Source organism: Perna viridis, chromosome 1, assembly GCF_037379345.1.
Source record: "Perna viridis isolate PV_CMFRI_1.1 ecotype Kerala chromosome 1, ASM3737934v1, whole genome shotgun sequence".
Taxonomy (NCBI): Eukaryota; Metazoa; Mollusca; class Bivalvia; order Mytilida; family Mytilidae; genus Perna; species Perna viridis.
In genome coordinates this window covers 24,946,532-24,963,510 of record NC_142445.1, presented here as the reverse complement: position 1 = coordinate 24,963,510, position 16,979 = coordinate 24,946,532, and the positions used below count along the sequence as shown (strand labels likewise).

The 16,979-nt window shown below is 30.7% G+C and overlaps 1 protein-coding gene across 1 annotated transcript in view; it reads right to left on the bottom strand.

Annotated features, from left to right (window-relative positions):
- The window catches only part of LOC148627930 (A disintegrin and metalloproteinase with thrombospondin motifs 9-like), a 133,217-nt gene that overhangs the window by 35,355 nt on the left and 80,883 nt on the right, over positions 1 to 16,979 (bottom strand). The window contains exons 13-23 of the mRNA XM_088581830.1: positions 14,828 to 14,891; positions 13,185 to 13,299; positions 12,328 to 12,464; positions 11,476 to 11,695; positions 10,761 to 10,927; positions 10,229 to 10,349; positions 8,464 to 8,599; positions 7,796 to 8,000; positions 6,584 to 6,748; positions 5,694 to 5,858; positions 262 to 573 (exon numbers count right to left, since the gene is read on the bottom strand). Coding sequence (XP_088437956.1) covers positions 262 to 573; positions 5,694 to 5,858; positions 6,584 to 6,748; positions 7,796 to 8,000; positions 8,464 to 8,599; positions 10,229 to 10,349; positions 10,761 to 10,927; positions 11,476 to 11,695; positions 12,328 to 12,464; positions 13,185 to 13,299; positions 14,828 to 14,891 — 1,807 coding nt within the window. The remainder of the gene's footprint in view (positions 1 to 261; positions 574 to 5,693; positions 5,859 to 6,583; positions 6,749 to 7,795; positions 8,001 to 8,463; positions 8,600 to 10,228; positions 10,350 to 10,760; positions 10,928 to 11,475; positions 11,696 to 12,327; positions 12,465 to 13,184; positions 13,300 to 14,827; positions 14,892 to 16,979) is intronic.

The following is a 16,979-nucleotide window of genomic DNA, read 5'->3' as shown; positions in this document are numbered from 1 at the left end:
CAAACAGGCAGCACGCAATTGCCAAATGAGGTATGGAGAGTATAAAACTTGATTAACCAAACCATGTATTGAAACAGGACTAAAGGTTTTACCATCCGCTTTACTGATTACCCTCCACGATACCTACCGAAGACTGCAAATTTAACCAACCGAACTTTCTGATACCTAGTTACCTACCAAGGACTGCCAATTTAACCAACCACACTTCATGATACCTACTGAGGACTGCCAATTTAAGCAACCACACTTCATGATACCTACCGAAGACCAATCAGTAAATTTCCACTTTACTGGAGCACTGACATGTACATTAAGTTGTACCAGGTTTGGTTTTGGTGATGTAGTTGTTGTTGTTGTGGTTGTCTGTGTTGTTGTTGTTGTGGCTGTTGTTGTAGTTGTTGGTGTTGTTGTTGTGCTTGTAGTTGTGGTAGTTGGACATGCCCCCATGTCACATGCTTTTACTCCATAGGGTTTGCTGGATGGATCACAAAAATCATTTTTCAGAATCTCATCACGTAATGATCGGCAGTACACATCCTGTTTTGATACACCTAATCCACATGTTACTGAACACTGAAAAATATTTATTAAAAAAATTAATATTTCAGAAAGCAGATTTCTAGGTGGAGTGTTGTTCAAAGGCAATGGCTTAATACTTATAATAAGACCATTGTAGTATTTGTGCTTTCCTTTCATTGCAGTAAATAAACATATGAAAATATGTAAAACCCTTTTAAAAGAAAACAAAGAGGCTGGAAAGATCTTTTGATTCTTTTTTCAACTCAATCTCCAAACTTATAGCATTTATGTAAGGGGTGTAGACACTTACAGTACTGTTATGCGTTAAACTTGGCCTGACTACAATGACGCCCATATCATAACAGAAAAAAAAAACATTTAACAACTTTCAAATTTTTTTTTTATAAAAGAGGTCTAGAACTTTGCCATCATATATTGTAGACAAAGTAATTTATTTTATTGTAGGGTGGAGGATGAACAAATTATTTTTATGTATCTTTTCAACACTAAAAGAATGAACTTTCTGTTATGAATTCCTTTGATAAAATTAAAAGAATAATAAATTCATTACAGAAGAATCATAAAAAAATAATAAATTGCCAATTATTATGAAATGAATAATTCATGTTTTAGAATTTACTTAATAAATGAGTCAGTGTAAATTTTTTGGTCCATCACATAATTAATGCCAAAAAATGAAAAATTGAGGAAAGGCCGAAAATAATTCATTTATCAGACGTTAAAATGATCAAACATAATATAAAAGGTGCAAATATGATCCTCTTATAGCAAAAAATACTAAAAACAGAGTAATTTATGACAACAGTTTATACTAATTTAGCATAAAAGTAACATAAATTTATACCTAAAAGAGAATACAAAATAATCGTATTTGTTAAAATGCATCACTTCAATGTCAAACTGCCAGCTTGGTCATATGTAAACACATTCTTTTCTGTTTTTTTTTTCTTTATTACAGAGAAAATAATTAAAACTGTATAATCAGCATTCTCATATAGAACTATTTTATTTCCTATCAACATTCTGTATTTCATACAATGATATTTGAATCTCTGAGACTGAAGTATCATACATACCACAAAAAACACCATTTCATACCCCTTAAACTTCCAGTACAATGACAGCGCATTCAATGATGATGTTCAGGAGATAGAGTTGGCCTTCTGTTAAATACATGACAATCACCTGATGGAATGCTTTAGATACTTAACTCGGGAAAAAGTTAACGGGACAGCTGGGAAGGAGATTTTAACTTCTTATTAGATGTAGATAAAAAATACCTTCATACATATAAATTGATTGAAAGTTTAAATCTCCTTGAAAGTCCAGTTATGGTAACCATCAGGTAACTCATTTAAACAAGGAAAGACCAACTCTATCCCCTGAACATCTTTATTGTATGTGCTGTAAAGAGTATAAAATATTGTAACTTTAATACGTTACTATATTCAAGTGTAACAACATTTCTTAAAACTGTAACAGTTAAACCAAGACTGGTTTACCACGATTTTTTAAATAGATCAAAGCGCATGAGCACTGTAAACCTGGATCAAAACAATAACATGAACTGACATGTGGTGACTAACTACTGAATTTGTAATTAGTTAAAACAAATCACAAAAACCACATCATATAATTTAGATAGTTAACCCTGCATGACCTACATTTCAAAATTTAATTTACAGTCTTTAAATTCTACTAACTAGGGAGCATTTCTACTTACCTTTCTAAAAGTAATTATTCATTCTAAGCATTGGTTGACTTTTATAGCATGTATGACTGTTTTTAATTTAATTAGTTTTGATTTACACTTTCTATTAAAATCCTATTTACATCATGTTAACCAAATTTGTTACTGTCAAAGTACTGTTCTATTTCAGAGAGTCAAAAGTCAAAATATCAAACAATTCAACCAGTACAAACTCCTATCCCATTGTTTAGAGTAAGCCCAATTATTATAATATAGAGAGTGGTAAATTACTTAATTTCTAAGTAAATTTTATATGTGAAAAAAAATTCTAGCTTTTATCTAATGAGCTTCTTGCTGTTGTGACATACATGTTGTTCAAAAATTCATATTAATCATAAGCAAAGAAAATCCTTAGAGAATTTTAACTCCAAATCATATTAAGGTTTTTTAACACTCTGCATAATCCATTATCATTTTTTTTACATTTACTAAATTTTGAAAATGCAGTGTGACTTCTTTATGTGGCTTTTTACCAGACCCTAGCTCCACCTCAAGCCACTACAAGAATTTTAATCATGATTAATGCAAAGACCATCATGTGACAATATCTCAAATTTAGGGTTGATATTTTATTAGCAAATTTCTCCATACTGCCTTTGTGTAGTAAATGGCTATTGGCATTCAATATATTTATGTGCAATCAACTTCTCTTTATCCTTTAGTTTTGTACATAAAATCATCTTTTCTTTGTTCTGATTCCACTAACTATTTTTTTTTCATCACACTAATAAATAATGCTGTCATTTTTTCTTACTTTTTATACCTTTTCAAAGTAAAATATGCTTTGATAATGAAAGGTGGAGTAAAAAGTTGTAGAAAATAAAAATTACTTATATTCTACAAACTTTGTTTTATTGTTATTATTCAGTGATAAGTATGAAATAAAACATAGTAATACTGCACTTTGAAATGTCAAAAAAGGTTGTTATGGGACAACATTCTGAATAATGATAATGATCCTTTCAAAATGAAAACAAAGAATTACAAAGGATCTTGAACAATTAAAAGAACACCTAAGGCGAAATAAATCACAGGGAAAATTTCATTTAACTATACATTACAGTGATGGATAAGGGCACTATTTAGAAAGTAAAAGGAATAGAATTAGACAATAACACTGCCAAAGCATGTAGCACAGATAATGTATTGGTGGGTATTTTTGATATAGAATAATTCATTCATAGATGTAAAGAAATCTACAAATAAGACTTCATGACTGGGAATGTCAATAGATATCAATAACTCTACATCAAGTGCAACAAATCACGACAAATCACGGAAACCTATGACTGATGAGAATAAGAACAAAAAAACCAGCAACAAATTACAGAAAGTTTGACAGATGGGTTATTTATCAGCAAAGAAAATAAGAACGTAGATTTCTAGCTATGGCAAAGCTTTGAAAATCTGACAAATAACCATTGTTGTGTGACTTCTTTGTTTTCGTATGACTGTTTCTTTTTCATAATAAAATTGCAGTCATGAAAATGTAATGTAGAAGTTTTCAATACCTTTGCAGAAGACAAGGAAAACTAGATTCTTTAAAAAAAAAAATTAAAAAAAAAAAAAAAAACGATTAATGACCATGGTGGGTTCAAACAGTGATTTATAAAAAAAAATAACATCAACCTAAAACTAAGAAACAGAAAATTCTATTTCAACCAGACAGAATTATCCAAAGCATATACCTGCTACAGCAGTATCACTCTACAGCAAGTGGTTAACTTGCTTTTTGTTTCTTTTTTTTTTTTTTTTTTTTTTAACTGAAGCAATATTTACAAAAATTGAACCTAGTGTTATACATCACCAATTTTAAGTACCAGTCATCCTAAATATCATGCAGAGAGTGAAAAGTCTATATTGTTTTTTCAACTGTCAAATAAAATTAATGTATCCAGAATGTCATATTACAGAAAAATGAGAACAAATAAATGGAATGAAGAAGGTTAGGAAAGAAAAAAGAAACAGACTGATTATTTATTATTATCATGGATTAGATTAATTTCATTTCATTCGCAAATTAAGATACAAATGTTACAGGCATTTCATCATTAACTGGACTCACTGAAAGATTTTAGGTTACTATAAAAGAACTAATTTCTGTGAAGTGCTAATTTTCTCTATTTTCATGGTGCAAAAAATAATATTTGTGAAAAGATTTATAACACTATATAACACTTATCATGTTTTAAATTGCAAAAATTAAAACCTGCGAATATGTTCACTTGACAGAATCTGTGAAAATTAGCAACCGCAAAAATTAATATGTTTACAGTACTTTAAAGTTGATGAAAATTTCATTTTATAGGATTGTTTTCTATAATTGCATGTTTCTTGTACAAATTTGCGTGTACATAAGTCTTTCTTTATCATATGGGAAATGTTCATAAACAAGTTTGACTGTCCCTACAATTTATTGTGATAAATCATCTTTGTAAAATTCATTGATGAGATATACCTGCACCATAACACCTGAGAACATTAACCCGATTCTTAGAAAACAAACAATACTAATTCGATAACTAAATCAAGGTACCAAAGCGTAGGAGTTTAAAGTCAACAAGTTACATAACAACAGTCTAGATACTATCCTAATTTCATCAAAATAAGGCAAGAAATAATTAAAACTGACATGCACATGTAATGGTATACATTGCTGATTTTTATGTAAACTATGGAAGTTTCAAATTTTGATTTACATCTTGCTTTTCATTTAACACTTCAATTCTATTTCTACCGAAGAATGTATGAGTGTTATCTTTTTTTGTTCTTTTACTCTTGCAAGTGCTTTGCTGGTTTGATTAAACTTCATTAAAATTGAATAAACTTTGAAATGAAGTGCAGTTGTTTCTGTGCATACAAATGATAATTTTTTCTCCTTTGAATGTGAATGATTTGCCTAGCAAAAGAAAAGATTTAACCATATAATATTTAAATTCGTCCTTAATTTGAATTAACAAATAGAAAATTGGAACAGAAAGTCTTTTTTCCCATAAAACATATCAATGGTTATCACTAAATTTAATGACTTACAAGGGATGGTTTGCAAGGGTTCAGAAAGCAGGAGTAAAGTAGCAAGAAACCAGGAATTAAGGGGGAATGAAAACTTAAGTGGGATTTTCTTAAGATTTTTGTTTTCCATGTTACAAAGGGGAGGTAAGTGGGAACTACAGTGAAATCTGTCTAAATCAAACCCTGGATAAACTGGTAACCTGTGTAAACCAGGCATCTTCTTAAGTTCCTTCATATCTGTTTCAATGCATTTTGAACCTAAATAAATGGGACACTTGCTTGAAAAGAACAAGAGGGGTTCAGTTTAGACAGGTGTATAGTACTAATACCCCCTGTCTACTCCTACAAATTATTAGATTTCAAAAACACCCTAGATTGAAAAATTACTTACTGGTCCCCAGGGTCCAGTTTTCCATACAGGACAGGTACCAAGATTACATGGTTCACTGGTGGTGGGCATTCTCCGATGGTTACAGAAAGCCTTGTCTATCTTCTTCTCCCTCTGGTAGCAGTGGACATCTCTGTGTCTCATACCAGCACCACATGTTACAGAACACTGAAACAGATTTATAACATAATTCAAACAGCAATGAAAAAGATACGAAAGATTTCTAAAGATGATTGCTTTAGAGGTTTCCATTACTCTCACAATTCTGATAACACTGGTTTTGCTGCATATTTATAAGGAAGGTTTAATGTTGACATCTTATGACTTATAACTTAATACATGCATCATTTTAACAAAAATGTTACTAAATGACTATGTCATAAAAAAACTAATTTCACACCCTGGACATCAAATCTTCTCATGATTTAGGTAAACCATGACAGGTCAATAAAGATCTAATAGTTCTTGGACTTATCGATGAACAGTTATTGTGTAACAAACTTCACATGATACACAAATTTCTCTAAATCATTATATTAGTTCTTCATATTTTTACCACAAATGACAACATTTAACAAAGTCAAATTTATTTAACCATGAAAACTGCTCTACAACTACAAGACATTGACACACCTCAATTCACCACTTTCCAGCCAACACTACATAATGTTCTATATTTCAAAACAAAAAATATATGCCATGATGTATTGATGTGCAAAATTCTACTATGATATGATCTGAACTAATCTTCATTAAAAAAAACAAACTTAAAATCAAACCTAAATCTAAAAAGTGATTAGAATAAAACAAACAGACACACAGACACAAAACCTCATTAGTGAGTCAAAGTGCAAAAATATATACACAAGTAATTAAAGTATACTGGTACTTACACCAGACCAAGAGAATGTCCTCCACACAGCACATGGTCCCTCATTACAGATTTTAGTGACGACTTTATTAGAGGCGACACAATCCTTGTCTTGGAGTTTCCTCCTACTGACGTTGGTACACCATGCTCTTCTAGTTTGTATACCTCCATCACAACTTTTAGAGCACTGAAAAAGAATGAGGTGGTTAAAATAACTACTTAACATTATTATCAATTTATCTGCTAGAAATTATCAAACCAAGATCACACTTTCGAATGCAATGCAGCTGAGTGCCAAGGATGTTTTTTTTATTATTTAAAGATATATACATGTCTTAATCTCTCTCATTGTTTTCTATCTGATACAGAAATAATTTGACATGTAATAATAATAATAATAATAATAATAATAATAATAATAAAAATACTTTATTTCAAGAGGGTTACACAGTTAGTTTACAACTAATCTTCTCTAAGGCCCTCACACAAACACAAAAATATAAGGTTAATTTCAATGCCACAAATGAGTATAAGTAAATAGTACATACATGCATGCCAACAAAGTTATTATTGTACATTATAGTACATGTAATTACAGTTGGATTATTCTTTTGCCTGTTGCTCCATTAGGAAGATTTTTAATTTCTGTGTAAAAAGACTCATTCCTTTTACACTACTTATTTCATGTGGGAGGGTATTCCAATGAGATAGGCCAGAGTAAACAAAAGTATGTCTGAATAGATCTATCTTAGGTTTAATAATTAAAAGAGCACTGTTTATGGCATTTCTAGAATGGTATGGATTTACAACAGAAACAAATTTTATTTTTATCAGCTAAATATGATGTAAGCATCAAGTATAAGCCTAGCTGCCCTCTTTTATAGTATAAGTACACATTGTAAATTTTCTTTTGTACAATTGCCCCAAATGGAACTACAACAGTCAATTAGTGGAATAATATATCCTGAGTAAAGCAGTTTCCTTGCTTCTAACTTTAGATACTTTTTAATCCTAGACAGAAGATAAAGTCTACTTTTACAAAGATAAATGTGTAAGAGTTAATTTTTTGTAGGACTTTTTGTTTAAAATTGAAATGAAGTCCCACTCTAGTATATTGGTGTATTTTGCTATTCCTAAACTTAAATATACTAAGTTATGACAAAAACTTTTGTGCATTAAAAGTTAGAAACGAAGATGCTTTGGAAAATATAGGTGATCTGATTAAAACACCAACCTCAGACCAAGCAGAATAGTCCCAGTGAGTTGGATCACACCTTCCAATACATGTCACCATATCACCAGGTCTTGGACCAAGGTGGTCACATTCTTTCAGGTCTACATGTGTATGTGTATAGTATGTGGATTTTACACAGTACACATTCTGTTTGGCCACACCTTCCCCACAGCTAGCTGAACATTCTTCTTCCTCAACTTTCCACCTAAAAAAAAATATTCTTTTTTTTATAATTTCACCACTATGACTTCTGGCTATTTTGGGAGCAAAAGAAAAAAAAATAAATGAAGTGATAATACATATTAATTGCTTCAAAATGTAACTGATTGAACATGACTGATAAACCACCTACGGAAATGTTCTGTGGTACACATACAGAATTCAAGTGCAGTTTAGTTTTCAGTTTAAGATTCAGAATACAATTATGGTAAACAAGGAAATTCATGCAGTATTTTTATATTCGCTTCATAGAATATATTGTACAATTAAATGAATGTCTGCAAATTTAAGACAACACAAAAGTAGATTGATTCGAAAAAAGAAAAAAAAAATGTACAAAAATTTCCTGGTAAATAGCAAGCATGAATGCAGTACATTGAGGCATCAAGTGAAAAAGCTTTTAATTTAATGTCAATGTTACTTATCTAGTTTTCTATTCAAATACTAACCTGAGAGAGCAGTGATTGTTGCATCTCCTGATCTGAGTTGGTGGTTTAGGAATCTTTAACCTATCACATTTACTATCAGCTACAATCCTTCTACTTTGCCCTTCACTTACACATACAGCTGGTCGTGTTCTTCTTCCTGAAACGTACACAATCAACTTTGAACTTTCAACATTAACTTTTGAATATAGATATGCTGTCACCAATAATGTTAGGAAACATATCTTTTCCAAGACAGTTTCAGATCCAGTGAAAATAAGTCTTCAAAACAATCAGAACTGAAAGAAGACTAACAAAAGGATATCCCTACTGTAATTCTTTAACATCATATTAAATTTCATCAAAATCCATTGAAGGGTTTAGAGGAATTATATGTGGTTATGTGCATAAGTTATATGGACACAGGAGAGACATGTTGCTTTAGACATAAAATATTATACTCAAAACTTTGGTTTATATATACAATATTATACCCAAAACTTCAATTGATATATACAATATTATACCAAAACTATGTCAACAGAGAAAAAAATATGGAACTATATGTTAGGTTCAAAGTCCACTTTTAAAGGAATTTAAAATTGAAACTTTTCTTATATCTGTATACATGTTAAAATTGCTGACAGATTAAGATTTAAAGGTGGATCTCAAGTGAAAAATGATTTAAAGGGTCAGACAACACATTCAAAAATTCATCAGTTATTAAGTATTGGGGAAAAAGAGGTAAGTTCTAAATCATAAAATATGAGATAAAATAATAAATGAAATTCTTTTATCAATAGGAGTAATACATTTAATGTGATAATATTCTGTTTAAACAATATTATAAATGTTAAATGCCAAATGTTAATGCATCTTCTAAAAGTCTATAATAAATATCCAATGAAAATCACAAAGAAAACTTTGAAGCACTGCGTCTTAATTGTATGCTAATCTTAATAAATTGAAAATTAAATGATTTCTGCCCTGCACGAGCATGTTAAAAACACATTGACAGAGTAATTTTTATCACCTTAACACCTTTGCTATTTTAATTGATAGTACTAAGCCAGTTGAAATATGGGCCAGGTTTTGTAACAATTCCTGGGTAGAAATTCCTCAAAAGATCTCTCAAGTCTACATATTGTATTGCTTAGCTAATAAGGTTCAAATTAATGATTTGCCTATTGACATTTGGAATAACCACACATTAACCTTATCATAGGAAAATATATTAAATAGATATATATATATATTCCTTATCTACCATACCATACTATTATAATAAAATGATACATGAACATAACTTTAATTTCAAGTTGAGGTCACCGTAAAGTATCTGGGATGAACAAACCCATCTTTTTAGCTGTCAATGAGAACATCCATATTCAACCCACAACATGGTGGTACAAAGATACTCCATATCATAGTCTTTTTGAATATAAGCCCATGACCTAAATTTGGGTTCTTTGGCCCTGTATCTAAATATTTTACACTGTCAAAGCTTGTAGTATTGCCATGATAATAACCAGAAAGGAAATGAATTAAAAACAGTAAGGGCCATATCTCCTGTTATATATATAAGCTTGTACTGAATCTGTAATCTGTTGTTTGAAAAAAAATACAGGGACAAGTCATTTCATTGATTTATTTTCTAGAAAAGTAATTGGGAACAAAAGAACCAGTGGTCCGGTATATAAGTGTCTACGGCTCTACTTCTAATTTGGACACACCATAAAATTAGTGATAGCCTTAAAGAACATTACCAACATTTATCAACAGTACTTACCATTGCAGGCTCTACTACAGTCAGTCCACATTTCTTGATATCTGTACAGAAACTTGGTATCAACTGAGATAACATAGGAGTAGTCCACATTGGGAGGGTTTAGTTTACCAACAGACAGCACCTGTAAAGTGAAAAAAAGTTGGTGGAAGGCTTAGATCCAGAGTATAATGATATTACATAAATTGAAATTAATCATTTCAGTATAGGAATATAGCATATATTTTAACATTGCATTGGTTAGACAGAATAGATCAATGCTCCCACCAGTTACAAGTTCAGTGTTAAAAAACAGCCTTCACTGTTATCAGAAATTAATTTCAAAAAGGTTTTTTAAGGTGCATCATATGACTTGTTTCTTTAACATTTCAAGAAACATTATTCTTAGTTATTAAATAAAATAGAACACTAAACATTTTGAAAATATTATAAATTGAAGTGTCCTGACAAGACCTGATTGATGTATGTGATAAGTAAATCATGGTTTTTTTTCCATATTAGAGTTATATTTCAAAGACAAATATGCATAAAGTACCAGTAATGTAAGTGGTTCTTTGATTGGTCCAGAGGCATTGATTTTCTCTATGACTGTATCAGAACCACTGTATTCTATAATGGTCCCTGCCGCTTTGATTTTGGTTGCTGCACTGTCTACTACTTTCTTCCCATTCAGTATAAATTCTCCAGTAGAATTCTGTAGGGCTGAAAGTTAAACAAAAAACACATGGATTTTTTTTTTAAATATGAATCTTCTTACAGGAAAAATGTTAAATATTTTTTTTTAAATCCTCCTTTTGAATCCTGCAAATACATCAATTGGTACATTTCAAACTATTGAGTAATATCTGAAGGATAGCAGAAATCTTACAGCACATAAAATGATAATGTTTAGAAATAGAATAGAGATTGTCTTCCCTTGATTAAATGGCTATTGCCTTTGGTAGTCAACTAGACAACTGACAAGATGATTTAAACTGTTATTTGAATCTGTATTGTATATATCAGAGGAAAGTAAGGATGGAGTAAAGTGGAAATGATACCTATCTCCTTTCCAGTCCACTCTGTGTCTGATAGAAAGTTTAAATTTCCTTCTCAATGGTCCAGTAAGCTATGTAAGGAAGTGTGTCAGGTGACTGTCATTAAATCAAGGGAAGCTCCATCCCCTAAACATCATCATTGTATGGGCTATAAAAAACTTCGCAACCTTATTGTCTTTACTTCAAAAAAAAAAATCTTATCATAAAAAATACCTAGATATGTTTCATCCTCCTTCATATTCAGATGACCAATTTGTTTGACTTTGATATTCCTGGCACCAACAGGGAATCGATGTACAATATTATAACCATAGACAACGCGATTAAATGAATTCGCTATTCTTTTTGTCTCACATGTCGAGTTGTCGCCACCACATATACCACATCTGTCCACTTTAAGATGAGATCCGAGACGATTGTCACAGCCAGCTTTCTGTAAATAGGAAACCGTGGTAAATTATTCAGACATGCTGATAAAAAACACCAGTACATGGAAATGAGACCATTAAAGGGCAGATAACTCTTATAAAATCAATCGTTTTACAAAATCCAACCTATACATAGCAGACTGGCAGTGAACTTTTATATCATACAAAGGTTAGATTTTATTGTATCCTCAAGTAGGATCTCTTGAGCAAAGTGACATCATTTAGTATGTCTGACACTGAAGTGACATGAGAATATGGCACGACAAAAGAATGAGGTGTAATTTAATGTAAGAGCAACAATAAAACTAACAATGTTCAGAAAATTTATAGCACAATATTACATGTCTACAACACATTTTTTGAAAGTATGGTAAACACAGAATCACCTAGGTTGAAGCATCTCATCATGGTCAATTCATAAACTAAACATATAAAATAACACACTGAGACTTGAATCAATTCAATGGAATCGGTGTATATATGCAGGAAACCTAAGGTGAATGGCATTCAAGGTGAAATTTACTTGTAACAATAAATCCCCTATACAACTGCACTTGTCTGTTGAGAAACCAGAGTAGCAGCATTGTAGATTCTTCTAAAACTTGATCTGCATCAGATTTTGCATAAAAAGACTCACCATACATTTTCCATTGATACAAATATCATAGGAATCAGGCCTACACTTGGTACCATCAATGACTTTATCTTTCAGCTGGTAGTAAGCACTGTTATGAGAGGCCTGACAAAATAGCTTACAGGAATCCTTTAATCTAACTGTTGAATAAAAGGAAGAATTTGAGTAATAGTTCATCACTTTAATCTAACTGTTGAATAAAAGGAAGAATCTGAGTAAAAGTTCATCACAGCTTTAAAATTCTGCAACATGCATTTACCTATAGCCATTTTAGAAATGAACATAATTTGATAAGATGTGTATAAATTACTTAATTTGAATAATCTAATTTATCTTCAGTTAATAAATATGCATCAAAATTGAATTACTACTGTAAAGTTTGTTGAATTCATAGGCAATTATTTATCTTTCAAAATCATTCTTACTACATACACAGCATAGCAAGAAATTCTTTTTGCTGGCCAGAAATAAATACATAATACCTAAGGTTTTATTTGCGCAAAATGATGGAAAGATACCAAAATGTCCATGCATTCACATATACAAGTATTAAATGTATATTTTGAAAATTGAATCAGTCCATGTAACAATAAGACCAACTAAAAACATTCTTTGTTTTCGGGTCCTCCCTACAGTCCTTTCATGATGCCTATAATTACCTAATTTTATGTCAATATCAATTTCAAATATATACAAAAAAAAACATCTTCTTCATTATTATGTCTATGAACAATCCAAAATCACCCTTGTCAGGATTTATTATGGAAAGTAGAAATAAATCCTTCCCTCACTGATTTTTATGAAAATTGGCCTGAGAACAAATAAATTAATGGCTTTAAGTACTGTGAATTACTACATACTTCCTGAGTACTTAGGAACCCAGTGTACAGCAGGAGGCAAGCCTTGTATTTTGGCAGAGTTGTTAAAAGCAGCACACTGCATCTCTCTAAAGTCTTGAGAACCAGCTGGGCAGTTCTGTCAAAACAAAAGAAGAAATTAATTGTTTGATGAAAAATGTAATTTTATGGTTAAGATTTTAATAAATTGTGTATGAAGACAATCTACAGCTGGTCTGAATTCATTTTCTCAGTTTCAGAAAAAAAGCTTCAAGAAAGTCCTGAAAACCAGTTCATAACTATCAAAACAAAACAACTTGAGCAACTTAAGTATATTTAAGTTTTTTTATTACCATTTCAGTATTTTAAGTACAAATTTATCTAAAAATCATGCAAATGACAAAGATTCCACATCTTAGTCAATTTTCTTTACTAGTATGGCACTCTACATATTCCAGAAACAATAAAATTGATAAAAGAGGATGTGAAGTGCAGACTTAAGTTGACTAGTTGTAAGTGATTCAAGCTGATAAAATATTGGTCAGAAATATTTTTCAATCTACTAAACTAAACTCCTTCAACTATGTTTTCATCACATTTCCAACATCAAGAAACAATTTCTACCAGTCTTTTCATCATAAAGTAACTTCAAAGATATTGACAAAATTTTCAATTACTTTTTTATTTGCATGGTTCTTATGTCAACCTGTACTTAAGCCATATATCATGGCAAAAAGTAAGTTTCATTTCAGCTACTTTTAAAACATAAACTGAACACTAATTAAACTTGAAATTCCTGTCAAAGAGATGTATTATACAGGTTTTACTGTGTAAAATCCAGCAAAGCAAAGGCTTTGAGATGATGGAATGGAACAATAATCTACTTACTTCAAAGAAAAGACAGAAATTACCATGTTTGAGGGTTATTAATAGCATTATGAAAGAGAGAAAAATTCTTTACCTCTAATTATAAATTAAGAAAAATGCAAAGTATGACAAAATCTGAAACTATTCCAACAAATTAGTCTCATCTTTCACAGATTAAACTAGTTTAAAATATCAACAATCTGGATATAAGCCATTCTTAAGACAGCTGAAATGTAATATTGTTCTTCATGATTTAAGACCATCTTCTTCTTGGCATTATTAAAACTGAATCTGGCTTGCCATTCTCTTTTTTTTTTAAATTACTATAATACTTCTGGGTATAATGTTCTGTGTCTAATATGGAAAACTCAATACAGCCTTGCCCTTGCCAAGTGATTTTGAAAGACAGAATGCTTCTAGTTCTGGTTGCTGTATTTCTGTTTCAAACTTTATTGTTTATCATCATTTTATATTCGTACATTTGTATTATCATAATTGTCATATTTTTTGTTATTTGTATCAGAGTCATTTCAAAACAAGAATTATAAGTGAGCTTCCTGAGAGAGATACTATGAATTGCATCATGAAGACCCTTAGTTTGGATTATTTTCTTTTGCAAACATCCAGCAATAATTATATTGTTTCATTCACATCAGTATATGATGCCAAATCTTTATATTAATTTTTATCAAAATCCTGATATTTCAAAGGAGTTGTGCTTACCAGGTATATGAAGGGAAAGACAGACAGACAGACAGACAGACATACAGACAAGCATACAATGGTATAGAAGATATTACCTTGAAGTTACAGGATCTGTATCTTGTTCTTCGACCAATGCAGTACTTTCCTCCATTAGATGGTCTTGAGAAAGGAAAAAAATATTTAGATATTTATTCCATTTACTGAAGCTATGTACAATGTACTGTATTCCAATATTTCAAAAATACTGAAGACTATCAAGTTGGGAAACTAATACACAGGGGGTCCAAAATAATTCAAAAGTGGATGGTGCTGGACTCTGCAAAGTTTCAGATAAATGGTCCACTTGAGAAAAACCAAGTCCTCAAAGTAACAGTGAATACTTACAAAGGTCTTTGACCTAAGTGAATGAAATCCCAAAGGCCTTGAGTTGGAAAATGAGGGTTCCGGGCCTCAGAAAACCATTAACTTGAATTCCTGAATACAATATATTTGCCATAACTAACATTAATAGGAATATCTGTGCAAAATTCATAGTGCTTAAAAAATTGACACACTCATAGTCTGTCCAATTTCTAATAGAATTTATCTAAAATTTGTTTCCAATACATCAACATAGCAACAAAACACATACATATACTGGAAGCAAACATTTAGCCAATTTTTGCCAATTTTTTTATGTTAAAAGTCAAAATCTTGGGAATCTCAAGTTTTTTTTAAGTTGTAAATTACTTGTCAAGAGTACAATATGAGTGCAAAAAGTCAATTTTAGTGATTTACTTTTCTACATCCCTTTGAAAACAAAAAAAAAAAATTCAACCAAGAGCCAAGAAACGTCACATTTACACTAGGCAAATATATGTACAGCATAATTAGTACTAGATTGAGATACAACTTGTAAACGTTAAAGATAAATAAAAACACTTGAACAGTCAAAAGATAAAAAGATCAATGGCAAACTTCTCTCCTTCAGTTCTTTTTCACAAGTGGTTAAATCATATTTTATGATAACTGAAGAGTGAAATCAATATATCTATCATATTGAAGTATTGACAGCCTTCCATCATTTTATCTGAACATATCCACAATGTAATATGTCAAATCGACTAGGTGTTATTGTCTCAAAGAAACTTTTGGTATTTTATTATGAAAATGATCCATAAATACTGAAATTCTGGTGGTTTTTTTTTACCATAAGTACTATGGTGAGAGGTGCTATCAATGGAGCTTAATTAGAACTCAAAATTTGTAGAAACTACCAAAAAATCTGTAAATCTATATGCCTTTGATAGTATTTGTGAAAGAGTTCAATGACAGTACACACCCTTTATGTTCATGTTAATAAAATATGAAGATAGAATAAAGGCATATTAACAAAAGTGACCCTCTTTATTTTAATTTAAAAAAAAAAGACTCAATTTTTTTTGTGATCCCATATAATTGGAATGGTAAAAGTAAAAGTTCAATTGAAAAACAATAAAAATTAAACTCTCTAAAATAAGTAGGACATTACTCCATTCCAAACCATGTACAAAGATGTGTAATTGGCCATTAAAAACTAGCTATCTTAGGGATAACATTATAAAAATATATTATCTTTACATTTACAGTGAGCAAGTTTAGCACTTAATTCCACACAAGTCAAGGAGTAAAAATTTTATGGGTTTCAAATAAAATTTTAACATTTATAGTTTCCTGCAATAGATCATAATTTTAAGAGGCTTAAAATGTGGGCTAAGTATAAATACATATGATGAGTCTAAATATGAGTAAGGACATCAAAAAGAACATGGTTGTCTGTGTGATTAACCTGTCATATCCTTATCTGTATCATATTTTTATAACCCAAAAATTGTGCATTTCACACAGCGAAGTGCTTTTGAATAGTAATCTCTCTGTAAAGTTTAAGGTAACCTACTGTAATTCTTATTTTAACATTACTACTTAAAATGACATTTTACTTGCCCATGTTTCGCCCAGGCAAAGACCTTTTAAAATAAAGGGTAATCCCTATCATCATTTATTATCTAAAGGTCTTAACATCTGACAACCATTGGTATAACTTTGTTTTCATTTCGTTTAACCCAAAAACTAACCCTTGTACCTTTCTTAAGGAGGTAGACCTAGGAAAGGTATATTACTCTTGAAATCTGTGATATGTTTGTACCATATTCAATTTCACAAAAGCCTATCAAGCTTCCATTTGAAACAGAATGAAATCTGCCCATGTTTCTTTGATGCTTACATGAG